The following is a 19,785-nucleotide window of genomic DNA, read 5'->3' as shown; positions in this document are numbered from 1 at the left end:
AAATTCAATTTTCAATATTCTGTTTCCTATTTGTTCCTGTTCAATGAAACAAATTCATTCACAGCAAATCCAAATGCGTCGCTACAGGAAGATGATAAACCAGCTCAGTACGTAATTACAGTTGCATCCGGAAAAGAGTACATATACATATAAATATATAATATATATATATACGATATACAATATATATATATATATATATAAATATTACCGTTTTTTAGGATGTATCTATAATATGTATCATTTTACTTTAGTAAAATATAATATTCAATTTTCTAATTTAGAATTTCTTCCCCCTTATCATGTATTATCAGCTTGTACTTTACCCCTTCAATTATCAGCTGTATTTTATAAACCTGAAACATAGAAACGCAATTTGATTTTATGCATTTCAGTATCAAGTGAAATCTTGAAACTGATTGTTCATTATAACACTTTATGTAGTTTTCATTCAAAGCGGATCTCAGATAATGTGCCGTGTACTAGAAAAATTTGATAATGATTTATCCACTTTTGAAATAAAAAAAAATAATAGTTAGGAGTGTTATACGATTTTATAATACAAGTAAAAAATATATATAAAGCTTTGGAAAGTGCTAACACATATTTATGGAATATTATGGATGGATAAGCAAATAGAATATGATGTGCATGCTATATATGTATACACATATCATCAAGTATAAATTCATTTACATATAATTTTTATGTCGCGATGAAATTACCGAAATGCTTAAAAATCTAGTTATTTTTAAAAACTGTTTTCTTCCGCAGAATAACGGCAAATTATGAAACATTACGCAACATTGAAAAGCGTGATGAACAAATTTTGCGAAAAGAAATAGCGACTGCTGCACGTATCTCATAGATATCTTTCATTCAACACAAAAGTGAAAAAGTTCTATTCCTGTTCAAAACATACCCTGCAGTCTGAGTCACAGACGGAAGAAATGACAGCAGGTCCTTTTGTTCAACTGAGGGGATGTGTTTAAGTGTTTTATGGCTTACTCACTTTCCCGCCAAACGAGTACAAAGAAAGGGAAGCGTCGTTGCCATAGTAACCGGGCTGTAGGTAGTCTTACAGATTTGAGTCTTTAGCGCTCAACGTTCGTAGCACCATCTGTTATTAAAAATCGACATGAGAAAGGGGTATTAAACGCTCTTAACCCACATTTTGAAAATACGTGAAAGCAGTGCATCTCACCTTAAACATAGTTCACAATTTAGTGAACTCAAAATGTCTTTGTGTAATTTATGTACTGTTGATGCAGCTCAACAAAGACTTTATGATGCAGAAGCTTCTGAAGTTTCAAATTAAATTTCGGCAGTTTTTTGCATGCATATTGTTTCCGTTCGCTGGTAGATATAGGAAATAATATATCAGAAATATATCATGTTTGCGTTTGTTGCGGGAAAAAAGTCTATGATATTTTAATCTCCGATGAGCTACTACTGCCATCTGTTGGCAAAAATACGAAACACTTTGGTGCTGTAGTGTAAATATTGCTTCTGTTATATTGCTTTCTATCACTGGCAGTGTAAATATTGCTTCACACAAAATGCAAATTACGATTCAGTATTTCGTTAGTCATTAAACAGTGTTTTAAATGAAGTGGAAATTAATTCAAAGCTTTAACCATCAAGTTGTTTTATTCTAAACTATAATCTCTAGATTTTTTAAGTTCAAAGGGAAAATTTGCCCAGAAGGACTATCAGTTTCGCTTTGCGTTGATTCACTACAAGCGTTATTTCACTTTTCAAATTGTTGCCACCTAATATTATCGCCCTGTATTATATTTAAAGAAAATAAATACTGAAGAATCTGTATAAATGTATGTATGTTTCTCGCATTGCGATAAAACAAAGTTACCAAGAGCCATCAATTCTGAATAACGAAATCCTCCTGCCAATATTCGCGAATTTTTGATTAACAAACTTCAGGATTTCAAAGCGAGCCATGGCAACGTTGTACAGAAAAAAACATTCTTATCTCCAGGGCACGAACTGTGTATCGGAAGTTATAAAGACAGGCTCATCTTACAAAATATTAAAAAAGCGCCCCTTTGGACGTAATTTAAAATCTGAAACCTTTCAGGTTTTTTAAATTTTATTTCAATTTATTCTAAATTTGAAATTTTGAGCAAAGTATATTAGGCACGAAACGAACTTTTTTATCTGAATCGGTTTTCAGACTGTTGCCATCATATGTTAATTTCATGCATTACTTTTAAAGAAATTAAATAATGAAGAATCTGTATATGTATGTTTGTTCTCCGCAATGTGGAAAAACGACGACACCTACAGCCACTAAAACAGTCCTATCACAATAAATTCGCCCATTTTTGATGATTTATTTTTTAAAATTTGTATTTTTAAATAAGTTTTATGAATTTTTCGAAAAAAATTTTGAATTGAAACCTATCAAATTTATAATATCACACCTGCAATAAATTAGAGTTTTTATTCGAAATTTCCAAAGATATACGATATCTGAATTTACATATTGGTGAGTTTTGAAATTTGGCATATTTGTTATAAGCGATAATAACGCCAAATGGGGTTTACGCACTTTGTTAAAATTATTTGAAATTATGAATGATGCCTTTTTTTTTTTTTTTTTTTCCAGCTCGTCTACACTGAAAAAGTGGAAAGGAAAATAAGTTGCTATAAATTAAGAAGTTCGCCAAATGAATTATTCTTGGCGCAAACTGAGAAAAATGGGCCAAGTTAAATTTTTGAATTTCTCCCTAAATTTCGCACCAAATTTTACAAAAATCTAATATCTAGGCATAATATGTGTCGTAGAATTGAAATATGGAAAAAAAATGGCATGCCTTTTCAGAAAGAGGCCGATTTTGTGTCTAAATACCTATATTAGAAAAATGTTATATATAAATCTAATACATATCCTCAGTTCCGCTTCTGAGACATGAAAACTCAATTTGAATTTCGTTAATCGGCCCTGTAGAACGGGAGATATAAAACTGTCGCCCTTTTTCTGTTTGTTTTTTGTACAGTGTACATCTGGAAGCCTTAATTTTTAATTTCCAAATTGTTCTTATTTATTTCATATCTTGTACAAATTTAATGAATTTTTGATTAAGAAAAACGAACTGAAAACGAGCAGTGGCAGCACTGTTCGAAACAAAACATTTTTATGCCCAGCTCGCGAGACTGTTGCCATTCGTAAAAATGTAAGATTGTAAGGTAAAATGTAAGATCTTTCAATTTTGAATGACAAACTCGGCTATTTATAAGCAATGTATTGCCACTGCCGGAAGTAAGATGCTTTTATCCTCTACATGCCAGACTGTTGCCATTCAGTAAAGCCTAATATTTAATTCTCAAATTTAACACGAAACGTCTTTAAAAAAAATAAGCGATTTAATTGCAAGAACATTAACTTCAGTAAAATTTATAATAATGAATATTTTTTCTACTTTTTAATAACATTGACTTCAAAAAATGCATTAAAATCATAAGATATCTAATTAGAAATATTCAACGTTTTTATGAAAAGACAGTAGTTGAACTCATTAAAATCATCATATACTTTTTTATGATAGCTACTGGCCGCGCAAGCGGTTAGTTTATAAAGAAATAATATAGTGAATATAAAAAAATGTATGGCAACACTTAAAGCCTTATCGGGGAATTCTAGAGATATGCTGTTTTAAAATATTCTGCTATTTTTCTATTGAATTTTATGTGGCACAAATGCGAAGAACGTAATATTTACTAAATGTATTAATAATATGAAGACCTAAAAAGTTTTGTGAGCTATTTTACTAAGAACCTGAATATTAATACGACGAACGATTGAAAAAAAATAGAAAAATGTATCCCAACATCACAGTATAGGGAATTCTAAATATATGCTGCTTTTAAAATTTTGGTAATTTGGCTATTGAATTATATGTGGTGAAAATGCAAAGAAAGCGATATTTAACAATAAAGTTAAAATGACAATAAAAATTTTTGTTTACAGAAGTGAGTCCAAGAGTAGATTGGTAACTTGAGATACTAAGAGAGAGTATAAAAGGCCTTAAGACAAACCGTATGACGTTAAAATCTGATTCTTTCAGATTTTATTTCTTTCATTTTTTTTTTTTTTTTTTTAAATTTTTATTTGAAATCAGTGAGAAAAGTTGTCAGACAACGTAACTAACGTCGACTATTTTTTTTCTTTCCTTAGCTTAAATTTATTTTATTTAAACTTAAGATAATTTTTAATTTTCATAACCAGCCAATTTTAAAAATTCTGAAAATAACATGATGTAGATAATACACCAATGAACATTAATAATAGCAATAAAAATGCGTTGTTAAAATGTAATAATTAGCTGATTTCATGAAGCAGGCAAATTTTTGAAAAAGAAGTTTTCAAAATTTTTTTCCCAGGTGACGATCTAACAAATTAAATATTCAATTATATCTTTTACACTGCGATGAAATTACTTTAGTTGCAATAAGAAAAGTAATAATTTTAAAGTAAATTTATGTAATAGTTTCAAGTTATTATGTCCTTTACATAAACTATTGATCAAATTTTGTTACTGTTATCAAACTTTGAAATAAAGTTTGCTAAGAGAAGGAACTGAAATTATACTCTTTTCCTTCCTAAGGTGTGTAATGAAAATTGGTTTCAGTTGAGTTTACAATAAGATAATTAAGAAAAGTTCTTAGGTACAGCTTGAGTATAGGACCCAATTGGCGATTTTTGGCTTGGCGCACTTTTTGGACGGTTTTTTTCTGGTAACCCAGTAAATTCTAGAATACTTCACGTCGGCAACCCTGTCGCATTCCCGCGTGTTTTAAACTGGAAAGTGTCATTTTCTTCGAAGGAGCAAAATATTGATGTATTCAACAAATGTCTAGAAATTGTAAGGGACATAAATTGGACAAAGTATAGGATTTCTTTGTAAATTTACCATAATTTTGTAAACTTTTCTCATTCTGTGCATGTAGATAGATGATATCGTCTCATTCGCAAGGTTGCAATATCGCTATATTTCAGCATATAAACAAGCAAACTTCATCCTTATTTTCCTTTCGGATTTTAAGCGCATGTTATATCAGTCATTTCAGGCGTCAAACTAGCTGGGGATTAGCTTGGAACCGATAAAGTCAATAATTTTTAGCTATAGACGATATTCTTCTCAACAGATGGCACCACTAATGCAAAGCTTTGATACGCAGCAGATCGTCAGCTCCGCAGTTTTGACCTCTGAAGTAAAGTTCTTGCTGAAAATGGTGAAATAAATTAATTCAAGCTATACGTCTTCAATTACCTAATTAGTAAGGAGAAAGCCATGCAAAGCATGCATTTGTACAATATAATATGTTCCGCATAGAAAATCATTTTTATTTATTGCGATAAAAAGGCGTAAAGCTAAAGAGAACATTTCGTAAACTGAATTGCAAAATGAGAGCTTTTTAAATGTGATTATGAGGCGAATCAACGGATAATTTAAACACTTGCTTCGGAAATTAATTTGTGAATTCACTCACTGCATATAAGTGTCGGTGTTGATTTAGCACATAGTCGCACCACGTGTTCTTCCGTTAAAAAGGATATTTTATTAAAAAAAAGGAAAAAAGGAAAAATAAACAGGGAAAAGGATGAATTTTCGAGACAATATGCATAATACAGTGGTACCTCGATATACGAGTGTTTTGAGGTACGAGCCGCCGAGCGAGCGATATTTTGCTTTGAGATGAGAGCAAGATTTGGGGTACGAGGAATCGCACATTACACCGCTGCACACGATCGCAACATGCGCGCGAATGTCGTGTGCAGCGTCTAACAGTTTCAAGTTGTGCACCAAGCACATTTTTCGGCGCTGCTTTGAGGTGACGGAGAACAAAAACCTTACCCTTCGAGAGTTCTGGAAGGACCACTTTAACATCGTAATATGCCTAAGAATTATTGATCAGGCCTGGCTGAGTGTTACAACGAGGATCTTAACCTCTGCATGGAAGAAGCTGTGGCCTGAGGCTGTAGCTGAAAGGACTTTCGAAGGATTGGAACCCGAAGTGTCAGTGGTAGAGGACATTGTTTCTCTGGGAAAATATATGGGTCTGAAGGTGGATGAGAGAGATGTGAACGAACTCGTCGAGGAACAGTCTCAGGAGCTGACAACCGAGGAGTTACACGATATCTACATTCGCAGCAGCATGCGATGGTTCAAAGAAAAATTAGTTTTCAAGACGAGCCAGAGATGGAGGAGGTTATCCCTACAAGAGATATAAAGGAGATCTTGGGAATGTCGGAGAAAGTTGTAGAGTTCATGGATAAAAATCGCCCCGAAAAAGTTGCAACTTGTCGTGCATCGGAGTTGTTCGACGAAACTTGTCTAACTCATTTCCGCAATATCCTGAAAGGGAGGAAGAAAGAAACCTCCTTGCACAGGTTTTTTTTAAACGATCTGCAGATGGAAATGAGCAAAGCATGACGAAAAAAGCGAAAAGCAGTGACGAAAATTAAGCTCTTCCGTAAGCACTTCACTTTTTCTTTTAATTATGTTTTTATAGAATATGTATTTGTTATTTATAAATAAATGTTTCTTCTTTTAAATACATTTTTCTTATTTAAAAAACACTTAACAAAAACAACTGAGGTGGTGTTTTGGGAGCTAGAACGGATTAATGACATTTCAATTAATTTCAATGGGGAACATTGCTTTGAGATACGAGCAAGATTACGGAACGAATTAAACTCGTATGTCGAGGTATCACTGTCTAGGTAAATATAAAATAAAGAGGACATCTTGATCGAAGTGTTTTTTAAAGAAAATAGTTCATTTTAGCTTTTTATTCAGAGAGCCGATAATAACAGTGAAGTGAAGTGAAGTAATTGTTTGTTTATATCTTCTTTTCCGTACATGTGTTGAAGTTTAAAATGCGCTGTATCCATTTGTGATCAAAAAATTTTTTCACGGTAGCAGATGTTAAGAAAATGCTTGTTTAAGTGTTTCTTGAAATTACCACGTATAGTTTAGAAGGGAACTCAGAGTTTTGTGTATATTAATCGTCATGTTGCATATGCCATTTAGATTGTGTTTGAGATCAAAATGTGCTTTAGCCACATTTTGTCAAAAACTGTTTTATAGAAGTAGACCAAATGCATCTAACATTACTCCAAAATTTAATTTACCTAAAAAGTCTATAAAAGTTCCTAAGCACCGAAAAATCCCTTTATTCGAATCTCATTCTCTGGAACTAGCACCGAAGTTATCTAAGAGGCCTGCACAGAATTTTGATTATTTTCTTGTTATTGATTTTGAAGCAACTTGTGATTCTCCTAGTAATTTAGCTCCACAGGTCAGATAATCTATATATTTTTTGTATTGGTTATATACTTAATTGTATGTGTATTGTATGACAAAATTTTGTCATGAATGTATAACAGTTTGAAATAGTAAATAATTTGTGTTCTATTACCTAGACATTTCCAAGGGTAATATTCTATTTAACGTATAAATGTACACAGAATGTAATTCATACAGAATCAAACATCATATATACAGAATGTAATTTGGTAAAAGAAATATAATTTTGTTATTATTTATTTAATGGAATACAGGTATGAATATTCAGAAACTTTTGAGCTCACCGTTAGCCAAGTAGTTAAACCTACTGAACACGGGTACTTTGACCCATGTTCAAACCAGGGTTAGGTTTGTTCCGGGACACCAGAAAACAACAGAAGAAATTAACAGTGATGCATTCGTGGGCCTGCTAAAGGGATTAAATTAGTTAATAAAACTTTAACATATTTGAAATTAAATGTTGTTTCTGCTGTAAAACATAAAGTAATTATTTTTTTCTAAAAATCCAGTGAAAAGTGTAGAATTATTCATGTAGTATATCGTAGTGTTTTTTGCTCTTGATCATGTTGGCTCAGTAAGAAAGTGATCATTATAATTTTATGAACAAATATTTTTTTTAAAGTTTGTGCACTTAAATGTTAGTTATAATGAACATTTCAGTGTTTTGAATGTGCCCCGATTTGTACGATATTTTATTTGTCTTTACTTCTTTTCTTTGCCCATGCACATAATGAAAGTATTTAAATTGATTAGTCGTGTAGTAATGTTATATATAAAAATATAATAATATTAATCTGAATAAAATAAAAAAAATTGTTACGGTTGATTTTAACAATCATAAAAAATTTGAGCTAATCTTTGGAATATGGTAACAGGTAGTTTGGCGACATTTTGGTAAGGCGATAAAGGTTACTAGGTAGGACTTTAGCAATAATCTGAGAAGTACACAATTCGAATCACAGATTATTTTGTATCAGAGAAATGAGAGATCATGAGACATGCCATGTGACATTTTCCGGAAAATTCCGATCGTAATTTTAGCTAATAAGCACTTAGAAACAATTTCGCTGCTAAAGTGCAGAATTGCCCACTTGTTTGTTTGGCGCTTTTTACAAGAGTAAGAAGAATTGGATTTTTGTCAATTTTCTTTGACTTTTTAAGTGAAAATAGGTCGACGTGTACATGAATACCGCTTATGTGCAATTCTTAAAAACACACGAAGCAGTGGGCGATTCTGCACTTTCTCCCAATTTTGCACCTAATCTTCATCATGATTAAGCACTTTTGTTCCATAAAAGTTCTGGCATAAGCGTAATTTGGCTAGCAGATTGTTGGAAAAAATGTTGAGTAGAAAAGAAAGAAAAAAAAAAAAAAAAAAAAAAATTACCTTTACTTCGTGAAAATAAAATGGCAAAAAAAAAAAAAAAAAAAAAAAAAAAAAAAAGGAACTACTCTGATATGCGCCCTCAAGTCGCCAAATTTCGAGCCAAATATTTTTGGCGAGAAACTTCACGCTGCCATATTACTATCTAAATTTTTTGTCTACATTTCGAACTTTTAGCCTAAAATGTCTCCAAAAACGCGGTTTTCGCACATGCAAAAACTATGTTTTCAACATACAATTTAGCTAAAAATCCAAAAACAAAAAATTTAGATAGCAAAAACGTAAAGTTTCTAACCAAAAATATTTGACAAGAATCCATGTACACAGCGACATGTTTTAACTTTAAAAAACATCTACGAATTGCACAATGTAGGCAACGAACGAATCTACAAACTACGCACACCTCGCTTTAATAAATTAACATAACAACAATAAATTTCAAAGAATACTATGTACACAGCATCCTGTTTAAACTTAAAAAAAATTCTGCGAATTGCACAATTTAGGCAAGGAAGGAATCTACAAACTACGCACTCCTCGCTTTAATAAAATAACATAACAACAATAAATTTCAAATAATACCATGTACACAGCGTTCTGTTTCAACTATAAAAAACATCTACGAATTGCACAGTCTAGACACTAAACAACAAAATAAACTAAAATAACTTTCAAACAATTTAAAAAAACAACAATAACGACAGAAATTCATACTAAAGAACCAATGAACATAACATTCTACAAAATAAGAACAAGGATAAAATAAAATGCACTTACCATGAATTAATGCGTTTTCGAATAGCAGAAATATAAATTTCATACCGCCACGTAATCACCATCGTATTTACATGACAGCCAGACACACTATCCAGAAAATTTATACTATGGTTCACAAATAAATAAAATCACAAATCCCTACTTCTATCATGCACTGCCATTAAAAATAATCTCCCAGACCCTCTTTCCACACATCCAAATACCCACTACCCCTCAACAGGATAGCCACGATATTTCCTTTTGCCGAACTTCAATTCAACAACTACCATTTTATCTTTCCCTCCCATCTTCTCAGACACAGAGGTGAATCAACGAGCTCCAGCGAAAGATTTTTCAGCGTCAACAGGGTTGCCATAGAACACGCAATCGCGCCAAAAACCAGCACAGAACACATATCGCCACATTTGGTGAAATTAGGGCGTATATTAGAGTTGTACCAAAACAAAAAAACTAGCAAGGTTGGTCGCCAAAAAATCGCCAAGTTATCATAATCTGAAGATTTACCCAAATTTGTTGTTTCAACTATGGAAGAAACTTGTCTCAATAAGTAGAAATGAGCCCAATCCCAATCAATATTGTGTCACTTTTTGAACATTAAAAGTATAAACAATTCAGGTGTAGTTGTACGTGAAGTGAAGATAAGCAATTATTTTCATGGAAGGTAAAAGCGAGTGGAACCACATTAGTGATTTTCAAAACAGAGATCAGATGAATGTCTGCTCACGTGGATTTTGCTGATTCTTTTTCAAAAGTGACAAAACATGGAAATCACATATCATGTAAATTCGTAGCTTTCTGGGAAATATGCAATAAGTATTTGTAAAATTTGAGGGTATCTTTTTCCTTGCATTTTGCTGAGTTGCACTTAATTTCTGTTAATTCCATATGTAAATGGGCTGGCATTTCCTTAATGTGAGTTGAAAAAAGGGCAAAAAACAGAGCTCATCTTTCGATAGATCTGATATTGTGGAACTTTCTTCAATTTCAGTCTTCAAATGAAGCTACGTTTTGTGCAAAACAGGCTCCCTTTTATTCTTTTTTATATTCTCTATTTTTGTTATTTTCTTGGACCAAACCAAGGTCCACAGAAAATGAGTCGGTTGATCTTTACATTATGGTAACTTGGCAATTTTTTGGCGAAAATTTGGCAACCAACTCTCCTACAGCAACCCTCTATTTTTTTTTCCCTGCCGCCATTTTGTCTTCACGAAGTAAAGATATGTTTCTTTTCTTTTTATCTACTGAACACTTCTTCCAACAATCTACTAGCCGAATTACACTTATGCTAGAAATTTTATCAAACAAAACTGCTTAATCATGACAAATATTCACTGCAAATTGGGAAAAAGTACACGCATTTTTCAAAATAACACATACACATAAACCATGTACACGCCGACTTATTTTTACTTAAAAAAACATCCCAGAATTGCACAAAAATGGCATTGCGCACACTCTTCACTATATCCATGTACACTGCTTTTTTCTCATAAATTAAAAAAATTTCACGAAAATACATGACAATTTTCTCAATCTTTAAACCCGGTAAAAAGAACATATATGAAATTACCTGGTCACAAAAAAGTATTTACCCTTTACAAATATGAACATTTCCACATATAAAATAAATAAAATATCCAAAAACTTTTACCTCTAAATCATCTATTACATTATACACGTCACCAATGAATTCACACTGCAAGCATTACAAATACTTACTATCAAATATTTAAATTATTTCCATGCATGTTTACTTCAACTTAAACGTATACCAAATTCCTACAAACATAAAATTCACAAAATAACTATCATTTCATTAAAATATCACTAAACCATGTACACGTCGACTTATTTTTACTTAAAAAAACATCCCAGAATTGCACAAAAATGGCATTTTGCACACTCTTCACTATATCCATGTACACTGCTTTTTTCTCATAAATTAGAAAAATTTCACGAAAATACATGACAATTTTCTCAATCTTTAAACCCGGTAAAAAGAACATACATGAAATTACCTGATCGCGAAAAAGTATTTACCCTTTCCAATTATGAACATTTCCACATATAAAATAAATAAAATATCCAAAAACTTTTACCTCTAAATCATCTATTATATTATAAACGTCACCAACAAATTCATACCGCAACCATTACAAATACTTAGTGTCAGATACTTAAATTATTTCCATGCACATTTACTTCAACTAAAACGTATACCAAATTCCTACAAACATAAAATTCACAAAATAACTATCATTTCATTAAAATATAATTGAATTCAAAAACACTACTTAAAATATAAATGAGCACATACATTGAATTAATAAAAATTACCTTACAATCCTAATTACTTTAAACTAAATCATTGCTAATAACAATTTTCCCAATAATACCAAATTCCTTTCCACCTTACATTTAGAACAATGCATAAAAATAATATCCTCAAATAATTAAAAATACTAACTTACCTAATCTTCTTCAGAATCTTGATTACGTGGCGGATACACTTTTCTAATTCATTCAATAAAATTATTGAAAGATTTTTTCTGCAAATTTTTCCTCCATACTTCCCCCGCTAAATAAAAAGCAAACTTCTCTTTATCACAATGCCTAAATACCCATTTCGAATTCACTTTAGTTAGGGCCATGGGATCCAAAAATTAACCAACACTGTTTCACACAACACAGAATAAAGCTAAATAAAAAATTTCCAGATTTTTTCCCGATTTCCCCCTTTTTCCGATTAAAGGACCGTAATTCGTCCATTAATATCACATGACATATCCCATGATCTCTCATTTCCCTCATGCAAAATAATGCGTAATTGGAACTGAGTACTGCTCACATTATTACCAAAGTCCCAGGTAGTAACCTTTATCGCCTCCAAAATGTCGCCAAACTACCAGTTACCATATTGTAAAGATCAACCAATGAGTCAAGGGCTGTATGGGACTTCTGTAGCATGAGTTTAATATTTCTGATCTAGATGATATTTGTAGCATTTATTCATTTATTTGTTTTTTAAAAATGTTTAGTATTTATAATTATATATGGTTTAATTATTGAGAACATCCAAATATTTTGCGTAGTGATTTCTTTTAATTTTTTTAAAATGTAATATTTAATATTATTATTATTACTTATTTTGTAGGAAATAATAGAGTTTCCTGCCCTTAAAGTTTCCGGTAAAACTTTTGAAGTTGAATCCACTTTTCATTCTTATGTTAGGCCAGTAATAAATCCACAACTCACGTCTTTCTGCACTGAGGTAATTAAGTATTAGATAACAGTGTAAATGAATCTTATCTATATAAATTTTTATAAGTTTTTGTACATGTGTTTATTATTAATTTGGCTAATCTTTGGAATATGGTAACAGGTAGTTTGGCGATATTTTGGTAAGGCGATAAAGGTTACTAGCTAGGACTTTAGCAGTGTACATGGATAAAGTGAAGAGTATGCGCAATGCCATTTTTGTGCAATTCTGGGATGTTTTTTTAAGTGAAAATAGGTCGACCTGTACATGGATGATACCGTGTATGTGCAATTCTTAAAAACGCGGCAAGCAGTGGGCGATTCTGCCCTTTGTCCCAATTTCGCACCTAATCTTTGTCATGATTAAGCACTTTTGTTCCATAAAAGTTCTAGCATAAGTGTAATTTGGCTAGCAGATTGTTGGAAAAAAGTGTTGAGGAAAAAAAATAAAATGCCTTTACTTCGTGAAAACAAAATAGCGTCCAAACAAAAGCTAGCAGGTTGCTGTAGAAGGGTTGGTCGCCAAATTTTCGCCAAAAAATCGCCAATTACCATAATCCAAAGATTAACCATTAATTTTTATGTGTGTGTAATTATTGTAAGTTAGATTTTAGTGCATATTTTCAAACTCACATCAACAGAATGAGAGAAAAAAATTACATTTAGAATCTCTTTAGTGAGTAGAGTGAAACATTTTTGGTAAAAATATATTTACCGATACCCCTTGGTGAAAATTTGTGATTTTTGACGGTACATGGATACTGAGATTGTGCAATTCTTTGACTTGTTATTTTGGCTTGTGTAGCAGTGATTCACAAAGCCAAAATAATAAGACAAAGAATTGCACAAACTCGGTATCTATGTACACATCAACCTATTTTCACTTATTTTCACTAACCATAAAACATCAGAGAATTGCACAAACTTGACATTGCACACCCCCTTGACTTTTTCCATGTACACATATATCTATTTTCACTTAAAAACTCAAAGGAGCACCCAATTCTGCAGTAGATTCAAACAAAAAATACATAATCTCAGTAAACTACATCTTAAATCAAACAATAAAATAACATAAAAAAAGAAATTCATCTTATGCATCTAAGCACTACACAAGGCAAATATCCACTTACCTTATTTATAAATTTCAGGAAATTTCACAGAGTCCAGAATTACCCACTGCTCTGCGCATTTCTCAAAATTGCCAACTTGAAAATAACAAGTTAAAGAATTGCACAAACTCGGTATCCATGTACACATCAACCTATTTTCACTTTAAAAAAATCAGAATAATTTTTTTAGTTTAGTATATGGTTATTAATGTGGCATTTATTATTTTTGTTTTTGTAATTGAGGGGGAATCCAAAAAATATAAAAAGTTTTTTTAAAAAAAAGAAGAAAAGAAAAAAAAAAAATCTGAAAAGATTCAGTTTTTAATGTTGCACCAGATGATGTATTAAGGTTTTTATGATCTTGTTAAGCATTGCAGGTAACCGGTCTGCTCTTGGAGTAATTCCTGATAAAATACAATTTTTTTACCTTTTTGGCTTTATTAGTAAGCATCGTTTTTTTCGCACATATGCTTATATAAAATTCAAGAGCAAAATATAAATTCACAAAACATTAAAAAACAGCATATCTTTAGAATTTCTGATAGAGTGGTAGGAGTTGCCATACATTTCCTATTTTTGTATTTTAATAGATTGGATATAGTTTATTTTTGATTCACATGCATAATTCGTGTCAGGGAAGTTTTCAGTTAGGCAAAGGATTCTAAATTACTTTGGTTTTCTAAAAAACTTTGTTTCTGAACTCTTGTTACATTGGCAATTTACATTTGATTAATTTTGATTCTTAGTCATTTTGCTTTCTAAATTCCTCAAAATTCCTTTAGTTTAAATTTCTTTTTTAAGTAATTCACTACATTTGGTTTTGAATATTACTACAGTCAAAAGTCGTTAATTCGGACACCCATAATCTGGACCTCAAAGCTACAAACTTTCTGCGCATGCATCACATTAACCTTTACGTAAGACCTTTACCGCTGCGAATTTGCGTGTGCGCGTGCGCAAAATACGTTTATGAATGCGCTTTTAATGTATAACGGACGGTATAAGCTAAGCTAAAATTATCTAATTCAGTTAATGTTGCAGATTGTGTTGTTCCTTAATCTTCGAATTGGATTCGGCTTATTATTTTTTGCAGACTATTAGAGCAATTTTATAAAAGTAAACTTGAACTTTCGATTATGTCAAATAGAATTTCCGATGCTGGAATTTCCAAAGGATCTACAAAACGAAAGTATGTTTCGATGTCCAACAAACAAAAAGTGTAATTGCTGCAAAAAATGGATAAAGGCGTATCCTTTGTTTATCTAAACTTTAACGTTTGTTTATCTTTAACACCGCAGCATGCTATGAATTGGAAGTTGATCTGTCAGCACTATCCTTATCTTCAGGGCAGATGTTTTTATTTTATTTGGCTTATAATTCCTTACTAAATGTATTATTTCATTTCGATGTACTTGTCTTTGATATGATTTAAATCAAATTCCTCGTCATTATAATTCACTTCCGATAGCGAAGAAAGTAACAGAGGTTATTGAAAACGAAAAAATTTCGATTGACAAATCAGTCAGCATTCTCGACACAGCAATTATAGGACTTGAACAGCGGAACTTTGTAACTGAACAAGAAATTATGTCTGTTCATAGAATTAAAGAAAATGTATTATCACATAAAAAAAGGAAACAACTTATATTGAAAGAAATGTTTAATAAAGTAAACAAATATATATTAAGCTCTTTTTTTTTTTTTTTTTTTTTGTAAATTTTGATACCCTTTAGGTCATAATTGTTCTTTATTTCATAAATTACAGTTTCATATTTTTAATTTTATAATTTCTGCATGCCATCTTACTAGATTTAAACTGATGATCTATAATCCGGAATCACCGAAGTCCCGACGAGTCCGGATTAATGATTTTTGACTGTAGTTTATTTTTGATTTACATGCATAATTCGTGTCAGGGAAGTTTTCAATTAGGCAAAGGATTCTAAATTACTTTGGTTTTCTAAAAAAATTTGTTTTTCAACTCTTGTTACATTGGCAATTTATATTTGATTAATTTTGATTCTTAGTCAATTTGCTTTCTAAATTTCTCAAAATTCCTTTAGTTTAAATTTCTTTTTTAAGTAATTCACTGCATTTGGTTTTGAATATTACTATACCCATGCCCATATGGATGATGAAACACGAGTAATTGACGAGAGGTTTGGAGGCAACTAACTTCCCCTTGATAAAATCTGTCTCCTGCCTGCTCAACAATTATTCACTTATGCAAATTAATTTAATCTTAAAAATTAAAAAAAAAATTTGGGGAATTAATATTTTGGAATATTATATATTTTTTCATGATTTTACATATGATCTCAGAATTTAAAAGATATTGTAAATTAGTTCAGTGTTATTTACACTGAACTAATTTACAATATCTTTTAATATCTTAATCTTATCAGCAACAATAATTAATCATTTTTTGTATGCAATTAAAATTTCATAATTTAAAATTAAATTTAAATTAACGGTACTTACGTATTAACGCAACCAGGCCAAAATTCGTATAAATTGCCAAATTTGGCGACCCTACTTACGGCAACCCTACATGTTATACGTAGTTTTGTAAAAAGAGCACGTGGAGATTCACAAAATTTTCCTGCATTTTCGTGCAAATTTTCGTAATTTATGAGAAAATAGCAGTATACGTGGATAAAGCGGCGTGCAATGAATTAGAAGTTGATCTGTCAGCATTATCCTTATCTTCAGGGCAGATGTTTTTATTTTATTTGGCTTATAATTTCTTACTAAATGTAGTATTTCATCTCGACATACTCCGTCTTTGATATGATTTAAATCAAATTCCTCGTCATTATAATTCGCTTCCGATAGTGAAGAAAGTGACACAGAGGTTATTGAAAACGAAAAAATTTCGATTGACAAATTAGTTGGTATTCTCGACACAGCAATTATAGGACTTGAACAGCGGAACTTTGTAACTGAACAAGAAGTTATGTCTGTTTATAGAATTAAAGAGAAAGTATTATCACATAAAACAAAGCAACTTAAACAACTTACATTGAAAGAAATGTTTAAGAAAGTAAACAAATAAAATATTAAGCTTTTTTTTTTTTGTAAATTTTGATACCCTTTAGATCATAATTGTTCTTTATTTCATAAATTACAGTTTCATATTTTTAATTTTATAATTTCTGCATGCCATCTTACCAGATTTAAACTGATGATCTATAATTCGGAAAAATCGATAATCCGGAATCGCCGAATCCCGACGATTAACAACTTTTGACTGTATAAGAGGAGTACCATAATTTTCAAAAATATATTTTAATGAATTTGTGTTATGGTTTATTTGTTTACATTTCGATATTTTTTCCTCTGTTATGTTTCTAAAATCATTTTATTTTATAATAATGAACTTTTCTCATATTTTATGCAGTTAACAGGCACCATAATTTTCAAAAATATATTTTAATGAATTTTTGTTATGGTTTATTTGTTTACATTTCAATATTTTTTCCTCTGTTATGTTTCTAAAATCATTTTATTTTATAATAATGAACTTTTCTCATATTTTTTTCAGTTAACAGGCATAATTCAAGGAATGCTAGATTCTCAGCCTGTTTTCAAAGATGTTTTTAAGGTTTGTTTCTGTTTTACCTGTGAAACTCTTATAACATTTATGCTATGTTTATAACATTTATGCTTATATTTAACTAATACATATCTGGTTAAACCAAGAAGTGTATTTCACTAAACATATAGTTTTGTGTCTAGTTAATAATTTATTTAACTGAATATGGCAAAGCATATCAGACCTATCTCCCTATGAAAAGGGATGTGTTTGTGGAGGCTTTTCTAATGGATATTAGATTATAAATAATTATGTTACATATGCCAACATTCCTGGTTTGTTACATATGGGAGACTTGATTTGTCGGCATGTTGCTCAGTAGTTCACCGAATTTTTAATTTTTAGTCGTTACTAAGGAAATAATTTTCCAGTTATAAGCAAAATTTAATGAATTGATGAGACTTAGATCGTGCAAATTCCATTTCCTTAAATCTAGTGATTTTCAGCATAATTTTCTTTGTTAAATTTTATTTGATCTGAATTATCTTAAATTACTGTAGACCATTTTATGAAGATTCAGCCAATGTTTAATCAGTTAATCTTTGTATTTAATCTTGTTTTATATCAATACATGTTACATTGCTAAGTTCATCCGCAATAATATACATATATATATAAGAAAAATTAAATTAGCAGCACAACTTAATTTCCCTTCTGTATTCTAAAAATAGTAATCTCTCTGCGCTGCGTCATTTCAAGATTAATCCATGTCATATGACCCTTACAAAATTCTGATGATGTAAATAAGTCTAACAGTCAATAATAATTTTACAGCAGTATTAATTATTCAATCAAAATGTATAGAGAATCAAAACTAACACAGTCTGAATTAAGATTTCACCTGAACATAACACACTACATCACTACTCTTCAATCTAGCTGGTCTGCTGCTTACTTCTTACCATAAAGTTATCAGAAATGTTAAATTCTTGAAATGGCATGTTCTTTGTGGCCATAACATGTTTCGTGAAATAAAATAAAAGATTTTATCTGCCTCGGCTGCGAGTTTCCTATTTATTGTGAATCGGCATTTCAGCACTCTACAATATCGAAAAATTCCCGCTGTTCATTACGGATTCCAGCGTTTGTGTTCTACACCATTAATATTGCAAAGTCCCTTTTTTATTACACACACACACACACACACACATATATAATTATTATTATTAACTTTATTTTCATTGTATTAAAAATTACTTTGATAAATAAAATGTCATTTCCTACTCAAAAGGTTTGGAGTAAAAAAGATAAGAAAAGTAAAAAGTGAAATTAGAATGTAAAATTACAAAAATGTTATTAAATATTAATATATTTTACCTCAGAATAATATCATAAACAGTTGAAAAATCTGAATAGGAATTTAAGTCAGTTTTAAATTCTTTGAACTTTCATTGTTGGACAATGCAAAAATCTGCCCGAAACTTCTACTTTTCATTAAAAAACCTCCCACTTTTTCACATTTCAAGTTTAGGAGCTGTGCATAAGGAAGAAGTTTTAAAAAACACCATGCAGTCTGTTTTTGATGCAATATATTCAAATCTAGTTTAACTGCCAGTGTTTAGTGTTTACTCTGGCTAGTGACAGTCTGAGCTAATTAGTTAACTCTTGGAATATTATTATGCAATTATCCTTAAATATAATTTAATAATATTTGTTATGCTCTCATTTTTTGTATTTATGTTTAACAGCATATATTTCTGTCATTGTAACCTATATTTATTAATGTAATATTCATAATATTTTAGAACTTGTTTTCCTACTATCTTTAGATCATCATCATGTCAGTATTTTACTGTATCAACTAAAGTATTTAAACATATTTTTAATAACCCTTTTTCTTCTTTTCTGATTATACTTCTTTCATATTATCTTACACATGTTTTGGTATTTATGTATTATGTGCAAATTGAAATGATTTGCAGAATTTGATAGTAGTCACCTTTGACAGTCAATGAGAAAATATATTAAGTATCTTTTTCCCTTTAGCAGATTTGTAGCAAAATACTGTTTCCTGCAGAAATTTTTCAGTTTCTTTTCCGCTGCAGGCAAATCGTGCAAACATATTGTTACAAAATGTACAGGTGCCGTAAGATGGTTTCCCTGCAAAGCAGTTTTAGAGTTGCCATGAAATAGCAAGGAAGGCAGGGTTGCCACATTTGGCTAGAAATCGCCCATTTGGCAACAAAATTGGCAATATGCCATGGACGGATGGAGAACCTTCTGGAACGAATTCTTACCGGTTTAGCCCAGAATGTTCTCGAACACAAGCGGAAAGCTATATAAATCCTGCTGGTCTGCAGTGCGAATGAGTGTGTCTCGAGTTAATCT

The 19,785-nt window shown here is 31.0% G+C and overlaps 1 protein-coding gene across 1 annotated transcript in view; it reads left to right on the top strand.

Moving 5' to 3' along the window:
* Nucleotides 1-6,864: 6,864 nt before the first annotated feature.
* LOC118205503 (ERI1 exoribonuclease 3-like) overlaps nucleotides 6,865-19,785 on the top strand; it is a 47,799-nt gene continuing 34,878 nt past the window's right edge. The window contains exons 1-3 of the mRNA XM_035377791.2: nucleotides 6,865-7,323; nucleotides 12,647-12,763; nucleotides 17,407-17,466. Of these exons, the coding sequence (XP_035233682.1) occupies nucleotides 7,036-7,323; nucleotides 12,647-12,763; nucleotides 17,407-17,466 (465 nt within the window). The 5' untranslated portion in view covers nucleotides 6,865-7,035. The remainder of the gene's footprint in view (nucleotides 7,324-12,646; nucleotides 12,764-17,406; nucleotides 17,467-19,785) is intronic.

The sequence above is a fragment of the Stegodyphus dumicola genome, chromosome 2 (genome assembly GCF_044657685.1).
Source record: "Stegodyphus dumicola isolate Sdum_Otavi_A_Nest chromosome 2, ASM4465768v1".
In the NCBI taxonomy this organism is placed as follows: domain Eukaryota; kingdom Metazoa; phylum Arthropoda; class Arachnida; order Araneae; family Eresidae; genus Stegodyphus; species Stegodyphus dumicola.
The sequence above is the reverse complement of the archived record's forward strand: the minus strand, read 5'-3'. Positions and strand labels throughout refer to the sequence as shown.